The following is a 17,518-nucleotide window of genomic DNA, read 5'->3' on the forward strand; positions in this document are numbered from 1 at the left end:
GGGCATGAGAGACGAATGCATGTGATTTAAATTCAGATTGAAATCTAGACTTCCCTTTGAATTCCCTTTCATTTCATCTTTTAAAGAAGGCTAGACCATGGGTTGCACCGAGGCTTTATGAGCAGGACTCTGGAAGACAACTATCCACTGAAGCAGGAAGAGCCATTAGCAGTAGAAGGTAGTTGTGATGTGCGTCTGCTACTGAACTGCTACTCTTGGCACGTACTGTAGGGAATTCTGCTTAAGGGGGGGCGGTGGTAGCTAGGTAAGATGGAAGGGTCAGGAAAATGTGTTGCTTTATTATAGTATATTCAACTGCCTGACAGAGCAAAAATGTAAAATAAAATTTGCTTTCCAGTAGACAACTTCAAGTAAGGCGTTAGCCGTACCACTTTATCCCTTCTCTCGGATGCAAGAGGTCGGTAGGCAAAGGAGAGTTTTAGAGAAACTGGCATTTTATAATGCTATTAAGAAAAGCACAAATACAAAACAAGAATTATGAAGCAATGCAAATTAAGATGAATTAGGTAAAGTCCAGAAGGTACTATTTCATGTGCCTTGCAAATATCTCTGTAACAGAAAATATATAAGCTATCTTTTGCCACTTGTCTCTCTCTCAGCTGCCAAAAAATTTTCAGCCTTTATTATTCGTTGGCTGAGCCGGTCTCCCCTTGGACTCCTTTGTAGTTTTATGATTAGGCAGTCTCCTAGAAGGGGAAGAAGGTTTGTTTTCAATCACTGAAAAGGAATGTGGGGTTGAATTCAGATATCCGGCTTCTTGAGCAAGTACACCAAAACCCAAGCTTCTACATTAAAAATGACAGTAGCAACTTCTTCACTGCTGATCAGGCACTAAAAGAACAGTGCAAACAAGTTTGTCTTCTATACTACCCTGAAGATGGCTGGAGCTACTTGTCTGAATGGGCTTTAATATCATAAACAGCGTAACGAACACTTTACTCAGACACTACATAGCGGAGCAAAGGGAATTAGATAGCATGAGAGAGGTCTTTATTGCTAACTAGATCGGCTCCGAAGCTATTATCAGAATCAGTAACTACAGCAGTTGGGTTAAGTAAGTTTGCTAATTACTCCTCTTTTGGAGGAATGAGGTTACATAATACAGGATTCTGGTTCCAGTAACATGAAGAGGAATTTCTCTATTCCATTCAATATTGGCATGATTTAGTTCCAGTACTTTCCGTATCCTCAAGTTTCCAACATAGCAGGTCTTCTCATACAAAGGAAATGATACTTCAGTCCTTCAGAGCAAGCTTTTGTGATACTTCTTTAATAAAGAAAAGAAAGAAGAGGAAGACATGATATATTCTTCCTCCTCAGTGCTCATAGTTACTGCTAAGCACCCTGGTATCGCAGGTGAGACTTAACAAGTCTGCTTTTGCTAAATATTCTTCTTTTTATCTATGTTGCAGAATTGCCTTGGAAGATGATGTTCGCAAAAATTAAGAAAGGTAATTATGTTTACATAATAACCTAAGATTCTTATACAATGATAAGGGATTTAGCTTCCTTTGATAAATTCTTTATGTATGGTTCCAAGCTATCTCCTAATAAAAACAAGACTATCAGTCTGGAGTTCTTATTCCTAATCTTCTTCTTCTGTATTCCTCAAAGACTTTGAGGGCAGTTATGGTCACTGAAGATAGTAGCTGCAATCTCTTCTCCCCAGAATAAACACATCATGACACTTTTTTTCTCTTTCTTCAATAAAGAGAAAAGATTCAAGCAGGGATTGAAGCATTATATAATTAGCCAGGATGTGAAACTCTTATTGCGTGTTTTGAGACCAATCTAAATGCTTCCTCCACTGTTAGCAAAAACAGGGAAGAAATCACTCTGAAACAGAGTTTATCAAGCACCGCGTGTGTAGGAACACACAGAGGTTAGGGCAGATCCCCTTATTACTCATTAAGCAAGGGGGCAAATTTCCCACTCCTGAAGGGGCAGACTGTTTGCAGAAATTTAAATGCCTGATACCCAAACTTCCTAAACAGCCACCGCTTAAGCACTTGTCTGAAACACTGTTGGTCTATTGAGGTAACCTCTATTCCTAACAAGGATATTTAAATTTGACACTTGCAATGGTACTTGTGAAGATCTATTCCACCCCACCCTTTCTTTCCACGTTAGAGACTTATCTGGATTGGGCCCAGAGCTGGTAGCCAGAGTTCCCCAAATGCAGACTTGAGTAAATTTCATCACAAGTCAGTTCCTCCTTCTCTGCTTACCCTCCTTCCCTTGCTTCCTCTTGAATTGGTGTGCCTTTAACTCCTCACAGAAATACCAATATTTGCACATGCATTTTGAAACAGATTAATTAAAATCATTTATCTTTGCAGAATAGTATTCTGGAATATTTTCATACTGAGATGATAGTTTTCTTTTCCTGTTGTCTACTGTCTTTTCCATTATTAATGCATTAAAAAGAAAAAAAATTCGTGGTTCTATGCTATGGAAGTTATTGAAGTTGATTTTCCGCAGATGCTGCAGACATTTGGCACTAATTCCTTTAAGGTCTGACCCTAATTCCCTGCTTTTAATGACAAAACAGAACATATCCTGTTAAATTCATCTTGTGGCTATCTTCAGCATCGTTACATGTTTACTGTTGTTTCCAGTAATGTAGTCTTGAATATTGAGTCTCTGGAGAAAGGCATGGCATTTAGAAGTGTAATACTAGTTTGTATAGTTGGGATTATATTGCCTTCATGACCTCTCTCTTCAAACGTGACTATAAAAGTTAGCTGTAAACTCAATTTATTTGGACATAATTTCCTTTTTCTGCAAGAACCATTTTAATATAAGGATTTTCTAAACGAAGAGCAGCTGTTTTTAAGAATCAGTCATAATCCAGTTGTCTACATACCCTTATTATTATCTGCCTTATTTTCTCAGTTAATATCTATCCAGTAATCTTTTTCTGTTATTTCACAATATTATCCAATGCTTGATGAAAGAATTGTTTCTGTAGCTTGTATTGTCTGTGAGCTCCTAATAGATGGAATAGGTACTACTCTGGCAGATTGTCGCCTGCTACCTGCCTACATAACTGTCTCATTTCCATTCTCAGCTGACAGCACATCATATGCCTTGCCCGTGCCTTTCATATCTGTTGGTCTATGTGAACTTAATTTTCTAAATCTGTGAACATCAATAGGTGCTGCATTTGAAGGGCAAGAAACATGAAATATCTGAACTTTATTGCTTTCTGGCAGAGAATGCAATTCGTAGTGAAAAATCAAAATTAAGCCATGCAGGAGTGCTTAAAATAGTTGATCCTGTTTCTTTTTGCAAGAACATTTTCATGGTTTTAATCTTCCATTTTGCTGTTCATGAAGCTTTATAACAATTGAAGTACAAGATATTGACAACTATTTCTTGAAAAAACACTAAGTAAGAGCTATTATAATGTTTTATATAAATATATGCTGTGCATCAATTGAGTTTAATATTCTTGTTCTAGCATTGACTTTTAATAGATACTTAGCTCAAATAGATGTAATATGATTAACTTCCTTACAACTCCATAATCTACTCCAAAAATGTTAGGGACTTCAACTTAATTGCTCTATAGTAATTTTTATTAAAATGGCAGCCCTCTGCGCACTGTTTTAGTTTCAATATTCTATTAAGTTTCATAGGAAAGGAAGGCCATTTTATGTCACATCTGATATGATTGGCTCACACGATGGCTAAATACACTTTTCTCTGCAAGTCAGCTCAGTCAAGAATCACATCAAAGTATCTAGCGAGAATTTGAGAATACCTCCACATATATTTCATTATAGTTTCCGTGATTTTCTTTTAAGAATACAATTTTGAGAAAAAAATGAATATGGTGAGAAATTGACATTTGGGGATTATCGTATGGCTTATGCGTTTTTCTTCTCTGCCAGAAGCCATGATATCATGCCTTGATACTCAGTCAAATTACACAGTATTAATTTGTTAATTTTTCTTGGTTGATATTGTAGTTACTGATTGCAAACTAGGAACTGTGACTGAAAAATGATAGTTCAGAGTTACAGGTTTATTTTATAAACTTCCTCCAGCTCTATTATTGTCTTGGAATGTGTATTGATTTTTTTTTTCTCCCCCCACCCTGTTCATCATTCACCATTATTTGCAGAAAAGCCCAACTTCTGCTTTCATGAGAAAGACCCTGGAATCTGCCGAGGCTATTTTTCCAGGTATTTCTATAACAAAGAGAAGAAGATATGTGAAGTATTCAAGTACGGTGGGTGCCTAGGAAACCAGAACAACTTCAAGAATTTGGAAGAATGCCAGACTACCTGCCAAGGCAACTGTGAGTTGTTGTCCTCGTTATTCTTAATGTTATTCTTGTATAAATAATGTTGCGTTTTAAAGTACCTTGCATGGGAAAAAAAGACAACTTAGGTTATCCTGAGGTGGCAATAATTTAGATCTGAAATTAACGTTAATTATATATATTTTTAAATAAAAATACAAAAATGAAAAATACAAACTAAAAAAAAAATGGTAGGTACTATTAATTTTAATGACTATTACAGGACTCATCCTTTTTTACTTTTCTCATGAGAGTTAGTTGCCTATGTATATGTTAATTCTACAACTCCCTGCAAAATATATATTAAACCTGTCTGTGTAAGAAAGAACACTATATTAATTTTCCAAAATCTGCATACTATTTAATACATCTAAGTTGAAACAAATAGTGTGTGATCTGGAATTTGAAATAGAATTTTAGAGGCAATACAGACAGATGAACTAATTAAAATGATATCCATTTCAACTGAAGAGGGGATTTGGTCCACAATGAGTACCGTTTCCTGGCTGTACCTGGACATTAGAGCATCACATTTCTCCATTAAACTTGCCATTAGGGGGCAGATTTTATAAACACAATTTCTAGGGTAGAAAGCTGGGGAAATTTGGTTTGAAGTATATTGTAAAAATATTGGTACCTACATTGAAGAAGGCAGAGAGTTTACAGTAATAGAGATAATGACAGGGAATGAAGAAATGGACCTATTCTGGTTACAGCTATGTAAGTCTTTTTCTGTAATCTGAAATCTGACAGCTGCTTGGCTTTATAATATCATAAAATGTTAACACATATTTTTAACCTGTACATCTGAATATAGTCTTTTCAAACCAAGCCTTGTAATGAAAAGAGGTGCCAATGTAAGAATTTCTGGTTTTACCGTTTCCTTATTGTGCGTTGCTAGTTTCCCACCAAAAAATCATGGAAGCCTGTCCCTCATTTCTGAATGATTTGGCTGTGCAGCTTAGGCTACCAAAACAGCCTGGCCACAGATCATTCATCCACTTCCTCGCCTCACTAGTTCCTGTGAACTGTTCTATATCAGAATATAGTAACCTTCATAACTCCTCTCCCCTTCACAAAATGTTTACTTTTATTCATAGGACTAATACATTTTCCCAGACAGAGCCTCCAGACCCTTTTGTCTTGCTTGTCTCTAGTGGGCCTTTTTCCAGGACTGTTTCATAATCGGTCATTTTGGCAAGGGGAACTTGAGCTTATTCACATTTAGAAAAGGAAAGACCCACTATGGTTCCCTTTTTAAAGAATTTTTTTAAAAAAGATATACATATAGAGCTATGTGCTTTTCCCCTACCTTTGCTGAAACATTTCTTCCTGGGCTCTGATTCCACTTTTACCTTCTGGACTAAAAGTTGCAGAAGGCTTGCTTTTTTTCCTGACTTTATCCTGAAATAACACCTTTGTGTAAATTTCTATGAATACCCAAGAAGAAAGAGGATTAGGGGCCATTGCCATGGTTTAAATAGATCAGAGTTTTTACCTGAGTGATATTGAATCATTGATACCAATTGTTTTGTGTTGTTTTTCCTAGTTGTTTTCATTTTGTTTTTCTTTTAGCAAATTTGTTGCCAGTTGTTCCAGCTGAAGAGCATGCTAACACTGTGAACAGTAGCTCCCCAGAGAAAGAACCCAACCAGTTTCCTGGGATTTTTGGTAAGAATTTGGTTTTGCAGAAAAAGTTTTGCGTTTTTAATGCAGACACTCCTTGGCTTGTCCACTCATTTTCATGTTTATTTGAAAGTATGTTAATTGAAATACAGAAGCACAGGGAATTCGGTAACATTACAACTATTTTCATAGCCATTTTGTTGTCAGTAACACGTATTTTGAAAAAAGCTTAGAATTGCAAAGGTCAGAACGTCTGCTAGTAATATAAAAATAACCGTACCAAACCATGTTTGATTTAAATCTTACGTTGGTAAAATTGAAGAAGAAAAAGGAATCCATCCCAAAGTTACCTCAGTACATTAGTTTCCTATGCCTTTGGGACTTAAAGAAATGCTGCCTTTTAGTGGTATTAATACTGGCATGCAGCAAGGCAAATGGGTACCAGTCATAGCTTATTTTCAGGGCTTTGCTCTGTGTAGATAACCCCTTATTTACTGTTTCACTTCTTTTTCCTTTTAGTCAATTTGTTGCCAACTGCTCAAAATGAGAAGTCCAGCAATCTGAACAGTAGTTCCCCAAAGGAGGAGCGCAACCAGTTTCCCATTTTTTTTGGTAAGATTTTGCAGTTCTTAGCTCTCGGTCTTTTATTGCTTTTCGATTTCCACCCATTTTCCAACATATCTGAGACTAAAGAGTGGGCTTCTATCTATGTCAAATGTTGTGGTAAGCAGAGAAAGTCAAAACAAAGAAATATATTGGTACTTACAGATCTTCAATAAATATTAGAAAGTGGAAGACCGACAACATCTTGTACTCTTCTGAAAGCGTGTGCTTCCCGAAGGTCTGATAAATACAAAAAATTAAAGATTAAAAGCAGTGATGCAGAGTTCTTTTAGTCAAAATTAATATTTTTGTGGTGATCTAATTGGCAGCTGATTTAAAGCTCCTTTTACCTGTTAAAAATGGACCATATTTGGATTTTGGAATATGGCACAATATATTTATCGTAATACTTTTTTTTTTTCCCCCACTAAGGCTATATTAAACTCAGTTCTTGGTTTGAGTATAATCAAAGTGAGTGTGAATTAATTTTGTGTCTGCTTCCAAGGTATTTTTGCATTATGTATTATAATGGCGATGAGTATCTGGACCTTTGCTGTAGAGGGCTGGGTTTTAACAGTTTCTACAGCTGGAGGCTGTCCACTATAGATTGCTGGTACTTGCTCACACTGCAAAGGGAGATTGAATTTGAGGCATGTCATTTTTATGATCCACAGTTATGCAAGAGGAAACGAGAAACAGTTGGAAAAAGCCTGAACGTTCTTACCAAGCATTTCTGTTGGTTTTTTGCACTTACACTTACTTGTACTTTTGGGCACTGAGTGATGACTTATGAATTCATCAAGGTTTTTGTGTGTAATATGGTCTGTAAGATTATGGGCACATAGGGTAATATTCCTGTACTCTTTGCTTAGAATGATATGTCTAATAAAGCTTGAATGTTGTTGTATTCTTTTTTTTTTTTTTTTTGCCTGCACTATGATCCACATGCACTGTTGAGCTGAGGTAAGTTTCTGTGATAGTTGGATTGTTTGTCTACCACACAAAAAACATCAATGCACTCCGTTATTAAAATGATTGACAATAAAACAGTAAAGCTTTTGGCAACTTATTTCACTGAAAAATATTTGAATGATTTAAGGCCTGGTAGTAAGTCTAGGGACATAAGAGCATATAGGTTTCCTGAAGGGTTTTACTCATAATAAGAATCTCCAAATCACCAAAACAACTCATCTATCCAAGCAATGGGGCATGATTCACGATGTTTTCTCAAGAGACAACTGAAGGGTTGTCTCAGCAATAGTGAATTTTCTGGTGGAGCAGATTTTGGGAAGGAGAGGTGAGGGTAAGAGACAGAGAAGACTTGGAAGTGGGTGGAAGAAAGGGTCAGGGAACAAGTGTGGGTGGGAGTCAGTGTAGCTGATGGGTCAGGTAAGAAACAGGACCTTGGAAGGACCAGTGTGTTTCAGTGGAAAGTCTAAAGACCCCACAGGTTGTTCCCTGTTCCTATATTACCTATCTTGCACTACTCTGCCCCATAAAGCCACCTGCTGCCATTCTGTTTGCCAGCCTGTGTCTTTCAGACTGCTGGGATGGGCTAAAATCTGGTACTTTGTGCAATCCCACTATGGGGGGAGGAAAAAAACCTGACAGATGATTTCTCCACCGAGATGTGGAGAGCATAGCTTCCATTCTTGCTGTTAATAGAGGTAGAGGGGTAAACTGAAGTTGCAAGGTAGAGCCACCTCACACAGACATGCACTGTGACTCCCCATGGCCCTCAGTGAGGGACAAGAGTCTGGCTGTCCACATATGATGGACTGTTCAGGATGGAGTGGCTGATGCCTGTCTTCTCTAGTGCAGGCAAGTTAGCTGTTCTGCCACTGTAACATCTATTTTGCGCGTATATTGTTGTGGCTATGTATCTTCATTTTTTTAAATACATGACCACTATTAAAAAACAATCTTGCAAGGAGCTGTCTCTTATAGAATACCTTAGCTCACAACTGAAATGCTATTTCATCTTGATTTCAAGAAAAAATAGATATTAATGGTTGTATGTATAACAATGTAATGATATCAGATTAATAGATTTCCAACAAAGTTCTTGATCTTCAGAAAATTAAACTCTTCTATAGCCAAACAAAACAAACTTTTTTTTTTTTTCCTGCATATAAACATGAGACTTCTAGCACTGTCTCTCAACAATGAACTTTCTGCAGAGCATGAAGATCATTCTGGTCTTACTCTGCTGCAAGATCTAAAATAACTTTTATTCTGGGAAAGTTAAGAGAAAGTGAAGCCAAGAATCAAACCTTTAATTTTTAGATTATACAAAGTGATCTATGTAAGGGAATTATGAGTGCTATACTCTACATTTGCTAAGTGGCGTGCAGGATCAAAAGTCAGTTTTCAGCCCAGCACACAGAGAGAGTTCCTGTTATTACTTCTCAAAGTCAGGGCCGTATCTTTTCTGATATAAATTGACACAGTTCTATTCACTATATTGGATCTGCACCAGTTTATACCTATAGAGTACTGTCAAGTGAAGATGACTCATTATTTTTGTAATAGCTTGTCTACGTGAAGATTCTTTTATTTTCTCTTTGCTGCCACCAGGAAGGAGATACTGAAGCCTGCATGTATCAAAAATCTGGCAGTAAATCTGGAGTTTCATAAATGTCACACACCTGCGTCTAGCAAAAGAGAATGCAGGAAGCATTGTTTCTCATCCAGCTCACCAAGATAACGTCAAACTTCTTCTGTACTGTGATCAATTAACAATTCATTGTCACACAACCCCAGCTAAGCCTGAGGGATAAGGATTATTGTTGCAATGCAGGGTTGGGAATATTTTTTATAAATATGAGTCTACCTCTGAATATGCGCGTTTCAGAGATTCTGAAGTATGATCATGTCATCTGTTCACACCACAGAGCGGGTGTCTGGGTTTCAAGAAAAGGCTGTATTAAAACAATTTTATCTTAAACCATACACATTTAAAGATTGTTTAGGTAGCAGTGAAGGGTAGGATACAATGGTCTTTTTATAGGTAAGAACGATAGCCTTTTTTATCTACTGCTTATTCCACATAATTAGCTTACATATTTTTTTAGACACAAAATATCAAATATTGCAGTTTTTGGTCTTACTCTCTCACCAAAACAAAATCAGTCCAAACATCTGCGTCATCAAGAAAAAGTACAGAAAAACAGAAAGATAAGATAACAGGAAGACCTATGCTGTATTTTGCTGTTGTAAAGCCTGAAACCTATTTGAGGTGCTAGAGGCCAGAGTTCCAGTTCCCAGGCTCCACTGGAGATGGGTTCCGAGGTCTAATTTCCTTCAAAGGTTTTTGATGGAATTGCCACGTTTCTGAGGAGCAGAACTTTATATTTCATTGTATCAGCATTTTCCAGAAGAAAATTTTACACCTAGAAATGTTTGGCTAACTCAGGTTGGAAACTTTCATTTGTCCTTTGGCTGTATGAATTGTAAATTCTTTTTTCCCATACTTGTTTGTGACCTGACTTATGTTGCATATATTTGGCAAATAATATACATAGCAAATCCAAGTTTATCAGCTTGCTATTGGATATTTAAAACCTGTTTAAATCAGATATTTTGGAGAAACAGAATAACGGGAACACAAGGGTGAAGATGGAGTCTTAAGGTCTGTTGCTGTCAATTAAATAACCGGTTGATTTGTGTATCAATTACATCAAAGGCCATAGGATGGGCCATGTAGTTGCATGTATAAAAAAAGTTAGAAAGCATTTAATGACATTTATTAATTTTTAGGTTGATATGATCCACTTGATGTTAACATGTATTGACTTATGTATTGAGTAATGTAATGAGTAATCTTATTTGCACCATGAAAAACAAAATTGCTAAAATGTAATCTAAATTGAGGAAAAAAGTAGAGTTAAAAACAGCATTTCTGTCTCAAGTAGTCTCTCAATAAAGTTGATATCTGTAATTCATAGACCTTTAATGACCAGATTAGGGGAAAATAATTCTGATAGCGGGACACGTGTTACTATTTATTTTTACCGTCTTCAGTGTGTACCCCTTCCCCTCTGTATAGTTTTGTGGGTTGTAGGATTTTGTGGGATTTGCTTCTTTCTTTTTCTTTTTCTTTTTTCCTTCATAGAAAAAGCAGGAGATAAAACATTTCATCAACTTAGAAAAGTGAGGCTGTAAAACCCAAACATTTGAGAGAGAAACTCAAGAACAGGCATAATATTTAAACTTACTGTAACATCATATACATAAGTATGGCATTAGAAGCAGGGGCTGAACAGAGAAAACTTAGCTGGATCTAATGCTCCTGGTGACTGTGTTAACATACTCACAGGCTTATAGATGGTTCTGCCAATACAGATGTTGGGCTGGGCATGACCACCACGTAGTTTATGTTTACAGTATCTTAAAATTAAGAGGTCTTTTAGTGACCAGTGTATTAAAATCAATTCATAATTTTTATGATCCTCAGCAGATGAGAAATTATCATGTCATTTCATTTTTATTGTAATATACTGGGGGTTTTGGGGGAAAAAAAAAGGCTGTTACATGGCAAAATTACGAGGTTTTCTTCATGGGCTGGTTGCTTCTGTGAGTGTAAAGAACATGCAGATATTTTGAAGACGAACGGGAATAGTGTTTGGTATCTGGGGCATTTATCTAGCAATGATCTAGACAAAGAACAACATAATTTTTAGAAAGAGTACAAGTGGAATTCTTAACAGCATTTGGATGCCGCTCTGCCAGCTGCATTATACGTACATAGGTAGTCCTTATTCACCAGTTACCACATCAGTGGCCCCATGATTCCCCTAAAGCTTACAGTCATTGTGAGAACTCCTTCATGAGAGGACCCTGGAGCCTCTCTGGAAAATTCTACATACCAGATAAGTAATGTACATTACAAAGTATATCTTTAAATTGTGTTATATAATTAAAAAACCTATGCTGTTTGGCCCTTTCATCACTGGCAAGCCTTTCCGCTTTTTCTGAAATTATCAGGTTAAAATAGGTAAGCATTTTTTTTTTAATGTTGCTGAACATATGCTTTGAAAGCTAACACCCTCTCCAGATAAAGTGAGCTGAAATTACTTCTAGGCACAAGAGTTCTCAGTTAGACTGGTACCAAAAGCATTGCATTAGTTAATTTAACTACCATCTTCATTATAAATAAAACAGTAGATTTAATGTAAATTTTATCACACTGTGAGCTCTTACTCTGGATCCAGAGTGAACCTTACTCTTACAATAATGTTACAGTTATAAAAACAAATTAAGTAGTGCTCATTTTATAACCTGAAGCTAACTTAATCTATCTTGAAAAAACAACTCACGACTCAGTTTTTGCATTTCAGAATTCTTTTTGAATAGTACGATGTTGCTAATGCAGCTTCAAATATATTATTAATTTCATTTTGCTGTCTTAGCTTTCCATAAATCACCATTCTTTTTTTTTCCCAGCAATTTTTTATACTTTTTCACCTTGCCAGCTTTGCAGGTGTGTAATATATGTGTAAGATAAGTAAGATGTATCGTGGTTCATTTTGGATATTTTCTTGTCAGCCTCTTGAATTGCCCAATTTAATTCATAACTTCTTGCTTTCAGCAACTCATCCGCTTCCTGCTTTTGTGACAACAGGATGTCTTCAGCTCTGTTGTAACCCAAATTATCCCCTAAGATTTTTACTTGATTTCTTCTCTGAACCACTTCTACCTGGCTTCGTAACTTCAAGAAGCCATCTGACTAGCTTCACATTTCCATTTGTGCATTCATATCTGAGCTATCTCAATTCTGCTACTTTTTGAAGGAAAAGGGTGCTCCTTTGGGTCACTCGTAACTGATGATAAAATGGCTCCCGTTCAGTTTCTTCCATCCTCTGCACCAATTGTGTCAGTTCTCATTTTGTATGAGTCACTCCAGGGTGACAGATGATGGAGTTTCTCCAGGTTTGGGAATTCTGGCACGGATTTGCTTCCTCAACTTGCTCCAGAGCCCAGGTACTTCAGATACCTCAGGTTCATCTTCCAGTGTTTCAGTTGTCATACTCTCACTTGCAGCGACACTGAAGAAACAAACCACCAACCTACTCCTTGGAATGGTAAAAACCTAAGAGCAGCACTAAAGCACCAGCATCTCGGTCACTTTGTGCACTTTTTCTTCACATCTGATCCTTTGTTATTCTGCAATTTGCAACCTATTTCTTGATAATTGCTCAGTGTTTTTCAATAGACCAACTTCTATTGCTTAGGTGAAGCTTTATGTATTCATAACGCAAACCCAATATTAAGGTATTGACTCTTACATTAGAAATGCTGAGTACTTTTACCTTCTGTTTGATTTCAGAATGTCTAGCTGTACTTAGGAAAATTCACTTAATTAATTGTCATAAATATTGACAATATTTTAAAAGCTGTCCAAGTTTAATTTATTTCATTTCACTTGCTACAAATACTTCACTTGAAACTTCTCTAATTGAGTTTGAATACTATCTCCTATCACAGGAATGGCAATTTTATCAATAAATATATAGGAAACAAACCTTGCTTTTAGGTAAGCTTTTGCTGGCTTAAATCATAAAAGGAAGATGGTTATGTAAACTATCCTGGATTTTCAGGAGGGCAGAATTAAATTTGCCATTAAATTTCATATAAATTTCAAAATTCTGTGAGCTGTAAATTTCATATATAACATCAATATAACAGAAAACTGGTAAACTGCAGTGTTGTCTCTAACCTTGTTTTTCTTGGTCTTTCTAGAACCACCCCCTATCCCTTCTTTCTGCATGACCCCTATGGACAGAGGACTTTGTAGAGCCAAAGAGTTAAGATTTTTCTACAACTACTCAACTGGAAGATGTCAGCCATTTAGATACAGTGGTTGCGGTGGGAATGAAAATAATTTCACTTCCAGGAAGTCATGTTTGAGGATCTGCAAGAAAGGTATGGGAAGTGATACTGCCGCAGATTATCACAAGAGGTAAATATTACGCAGGCTGAAGCATTCTTGCAACTTCTGGTAGTCAGTATTGGCCTGATAAAATGCAATAGTTGAAAGTCTTAGAAAAGTGAAAATGGAAATCAGAAGAGAGACAGAGCTAGAGAGAGAAAGATGGACAATAAAATACAGTGTACAAGAACAGAAATAAGACAACTTGGCATTGGTCAGTCATATGAAGACTTTAGGTAAGACCATGTTCTTTTCTCTTTTTTTTAAAGAATATTTCTTGAAAACAAGTCTTGTCTCATTTCTGATAATATTGGATGTGTTAGTCATGCAGCATCTAATCTTACTTTCTTCGTTTTGCTTTAGGATTCGATAAAAAAAAAGGTGAAAGAAGATTAATAAAAATCAAGAAGAAAAGAAAGAAACAGCCAGTAAAGACTCTGGGCGAGGAAATCATCCCTGAAAAAATATGACTTTGATTTTTATGAAAACATGAAGTAAACTACTATTCACCTGTGAATGAAAGCCTTTCATGTACACCCTTTAAATATATTTACTGTACTGACTATTTCGATTACATATTATTAAGCTGCTTATATTTTTATTATGTATTCCTCATTCATGTTAATAAACGTTACCTTTCACTTTGATAAAGGGTGTTAAATTATAGTTTGATTGTATATAATTGTCAGAGCTGAAACAGGACAGAACAGACTGTGTGGGTGTATAACTCATAATGATTAAAAAGTAGACGAGATTCAAATTTACTTTGCTCCCTTATTCTTTTTTGAAATCTATTTTTGTGCTAAAGAAAGCATAATGCTTGTCAAACACTAGTCACTTGTCAAGCATGATTGTTTCCATCATAGATTAGAAGATAGGTCTATTGGGTTTGTCTTATTTTGAGTTATTTTAGGTTATGCAAGCCTAGATTTAGGTCCATCAAAGTGCATATAATGACACTGTTGTAAAATGAATGTGAGATCAGAATTAACCCACCAGAAACCGTAAAAGGAGTGTTCAAGTTGTAAATGTGTGAAGCAATTTGACAGATATTTGTGAAGATTTAAAAATATATTTAATTTTTATCCTTGCTACTGAACTAGACTCATGGCTAGCAAGTTAATTGTTTCCAGAAATATGTATTAAATTTTTACAAAAAACCAGAACAAATTCCTTTCATAGAAATAAGTACGGTTGCTTTAGGGATAACACTATGCTTACTCTTCCTGTTGACTTTGAGGGGTTTTTTGGTTGGGTTTTTGCGTTTGTTTTTTTTAAAGACTGACACGAAACAGTGCTATAGTTCCTGCCCTTCTCCAAGGCACCTCTCTGTTCTTGGGTAAATCTTTTATAATGAGAACGTTTCTAAAGGAAAGGAAAAAAAAAAAAGTAGTTGATTTCCTGTTATGTTTTTTAGAAGTACCTTGCTGCCTATGAAACAAAAGGTAGCAGGATATTTTTGAAACTCTTCCCTGTCTTCTTTGATGATGTAAATCTTTTTTGTTATGTATCACATGTTTTCTGTTTATGGTTAGAACTACTGAGGACAGTTACACTGCTGTTTGTGAGAGGTGGTGTGGAAATAAGTAGCTGAAATACATATGAGGCGCTCAGCCACTACAGCAAGCACAAGGACAGCAATGACAGAATAAGAAGTGATCTGTTGGACTAAGCTGCCTTTGCCTGTGCACTATGAATGGCATGTGTGATTTCAGAAAACTTAAGTCTTATACGCCTGATGAGCTTTGGACTAACTCCACGAAGAGGCTAAGCTTTACTGCTGAAAATGAAAGCATTTATACATTCTAAGTATCTGAGTGAGGGGGCAAATGAAAGTCACAGATTTTTATACAGAAACTCCATCCAAACTTCTTTTCTGATGCCTAAGTCCTTTCATGACTTTTAATCTGGGATCTGTCAAGTCTGATTTGAAAAATGCTCATGAAACTGAAATGCCCAACAGAAAATATTTATGTAGAGTCTTGCCATCTGAAATGTATAAACATCACAGACTTACAATGCAATAACTATATAAATCAGACAAGTGCATTTCTGACAGGAAATCTGTAAACTCCATAGGCTGCTGAAAACGAGTAATGTCAATTTTCTACACAGAATTAATTTGGTGTGTAGTTACCTGGCAGTTTCAGTTCCAGTTTGGTATCTTCCCATTCTAGTTCATTGACCTTACTCAAGTTTTATTGACCTTATTCTCCAGGTATTGTCTGTACTCCGCACACCAGGAGTCAAGTTTGTAGAATCGAGCTGCGCTGCGCAGGAGCAGAGCAGTAGGTTGAATACTTGGATCAGCTGGAATTTGTCATTGCAGACAAGCGGAGAGCCCATGGTTTAAACTGTTCCCAGGCTTTTCCACTTGTAGCATAGCAACTGCCTTAGCACAGTAGCGTACGTGGCCTCCGAAAGCAGGAGTTGCTTTAGACACACCAGGTACGGGAGAGGCGGGACTTGCCAGTGGGCTGAACACCCCACTAAGGCCACAGGTACCTGGCTTCTACACTCACACTAGCTTGCGTCTGCTTGGCTGGGAATGCAGGTGAGTGCACGGGTGTCTGTACCTTTTCCTGTATAAGTTTTATCATGAAGGCAGTAAAAACAGCTCATCTTCTATTCTTAGCCATAATAATTTCCCATGGATTGACAGTATTAAAACTTAGGTCGTTGCTAGATTGTGTGATGTACCTCGGAATGGAAACAGAACCGAGGTACGTGCAACATTAAACAAAAACATCTTCTAGAGCTTTCACGTAAAAGAGAATGAAGTTCGTTCTTTAGCAGCAGGAATGCAACATTTAGGTAACTCCAGTGTTATTGCTGGCAATGCTTCTGTAAGGAGGGTTTTTCCTCAGCATCAAGCCCAAATAAAGGTGATGGAGACGGAGCTGTTCCAGAGGCTGTGTCCTCTGCCCAGCTGTGACTGTAGCTCTACACCCGGTGGTGGTTTCAGTTGTGATGGGACTCCGATCCCTGGTGGTGGTTTCAGTTGTGATGGGACTCCGATCGGAGACTTGCAGGGATTGGGAGGAAGGGGAAGGTTCCATGGTGTTTCTTAAAGCAGTCCCACTAAGAACACTAACAAGGATTTGTAAACTCTGTAAGTTTTATTAGATCATAAATAAGAACGATGAACTTTCTGAAACAGAATATTGAGAACGAGACAACAGATATAAAAGATAGATAGGAAAGAATAAATGCATTTGTTTGTACACAGATTGCCTTGTGATCTCCCTGTGTCATTTCATGGCAATATTTCTCCTTCAGGCTCCGTCTTGGTCCAGTGATTTGTCCCTGGCTGCCTGTATTTAACACCTACAAAATCCACCCTGGAAGTCTAGGAAAAACCATCCTGTCTGTCCCTGCAGAAACCTGGCTGTGTGGCTGCTCCCCGTTCTTCTGAGTCTCTTGCTTGCTGAGCTCTCCTGCAAACTAACAGGGTCTCCTCACGGCGTGAGCTCAGTCGCTCCCCAGGACTGTGCAGTCTTCTCTTCTTCCAGAACTGCTGTAGCTAGGACAGGACTAACAGGTACTGTCCCATACTCTCCCACCCCCTACTTACATTATACTAAAGAAACTTCTCTTGCATTCATTTTGTAGTAACAGTGACTAAACAAGTGATCCATTGATGGATCTCTTACGCCATTGTTGAGACAGAAAAAGACTTTATAGTTAGAGCATCTCAACAGTACCTCTATTTCAACTCAGAAAACATTACAAAGTGATTCATCTTTTAGGCTCGTGACAAAGTGCAATGAGAATGAAGACTGGAATGTTGTAGACTGTATAAAACCTGGTGTGATTATAATCAGAGATTTGTTCTGAGAGTGCACGCTCTTCTTGGTGTGTGTACTAGGTTTGGCCACCATACCAGTTATCCAGCTGTCTTCCTGTCTTCTTTTTATATAGCTCTACAGTGCATTTATTTAATTTTTCTGATAAAAAAGTCCAAACTGCAGTGTGATCTGATCTGATCTTCATCAACTCCATGAGAAGTTTCTTTTGCGCCCTTCTCA

At 37.1% G+C, this 17,518-nt stretch overlaps 1 protein-coding gene across 3 annotated transcripts in view; it reads left to right on the forward strand.

The window, feature by feature from the left end:
- TFPI (tissue factor pathway inhibitor) overlaps window positions 1-14,254 on the forward strand; it is a 41,774-nt gene extending 27,520 nt beyond the window's left edge. Inside the window, exons 4-9 of one of the 3 annotated variants that reach the window (XR_008467728.1) lie at window positions 1,434-1,472; window positions 4,151-4,327; window positions 5,906-6,001; window positions 6,476-6,568; window positions 7,234-7,522; window positions 9,137-10,454. Coding sequence is in view for 2 of the 3 variants with exons in the window: in XM_054209067.1 (XP_054065042.1) it covers window positions 1,434-1,472; window positions 4,151-4,327; window positions 5,906-6,001; window positions 6,476-6,568; window positions 13,301-13,483; window positions 13,854-13,960 (695 nt within the window). In the remaining variant the exon portion in view is untranslated. The other 2 variants (XM_054209067.1, XM_054209068.1) reach the window with 2 other exon arrangements.
- Window positions 14,255-17,518: the final 3,264 nt, after the last annotated feature.

The sequence above is a fragment of the Rissa tridactyla genome, chromosome 7 (assembly GCF_028500815.1).
Source record: "Rissa tridactyla isolate bRisTri1 chromosome 7, bRisTri1.patW.cur.20221130, whole genome shotgun sequence".
Taxonomy (NCBI): Eukaryota; Metazoa; Chordata; class Aves; order Charadriiformes; family Laridae; genus Rissa; species Rissa tridactyla.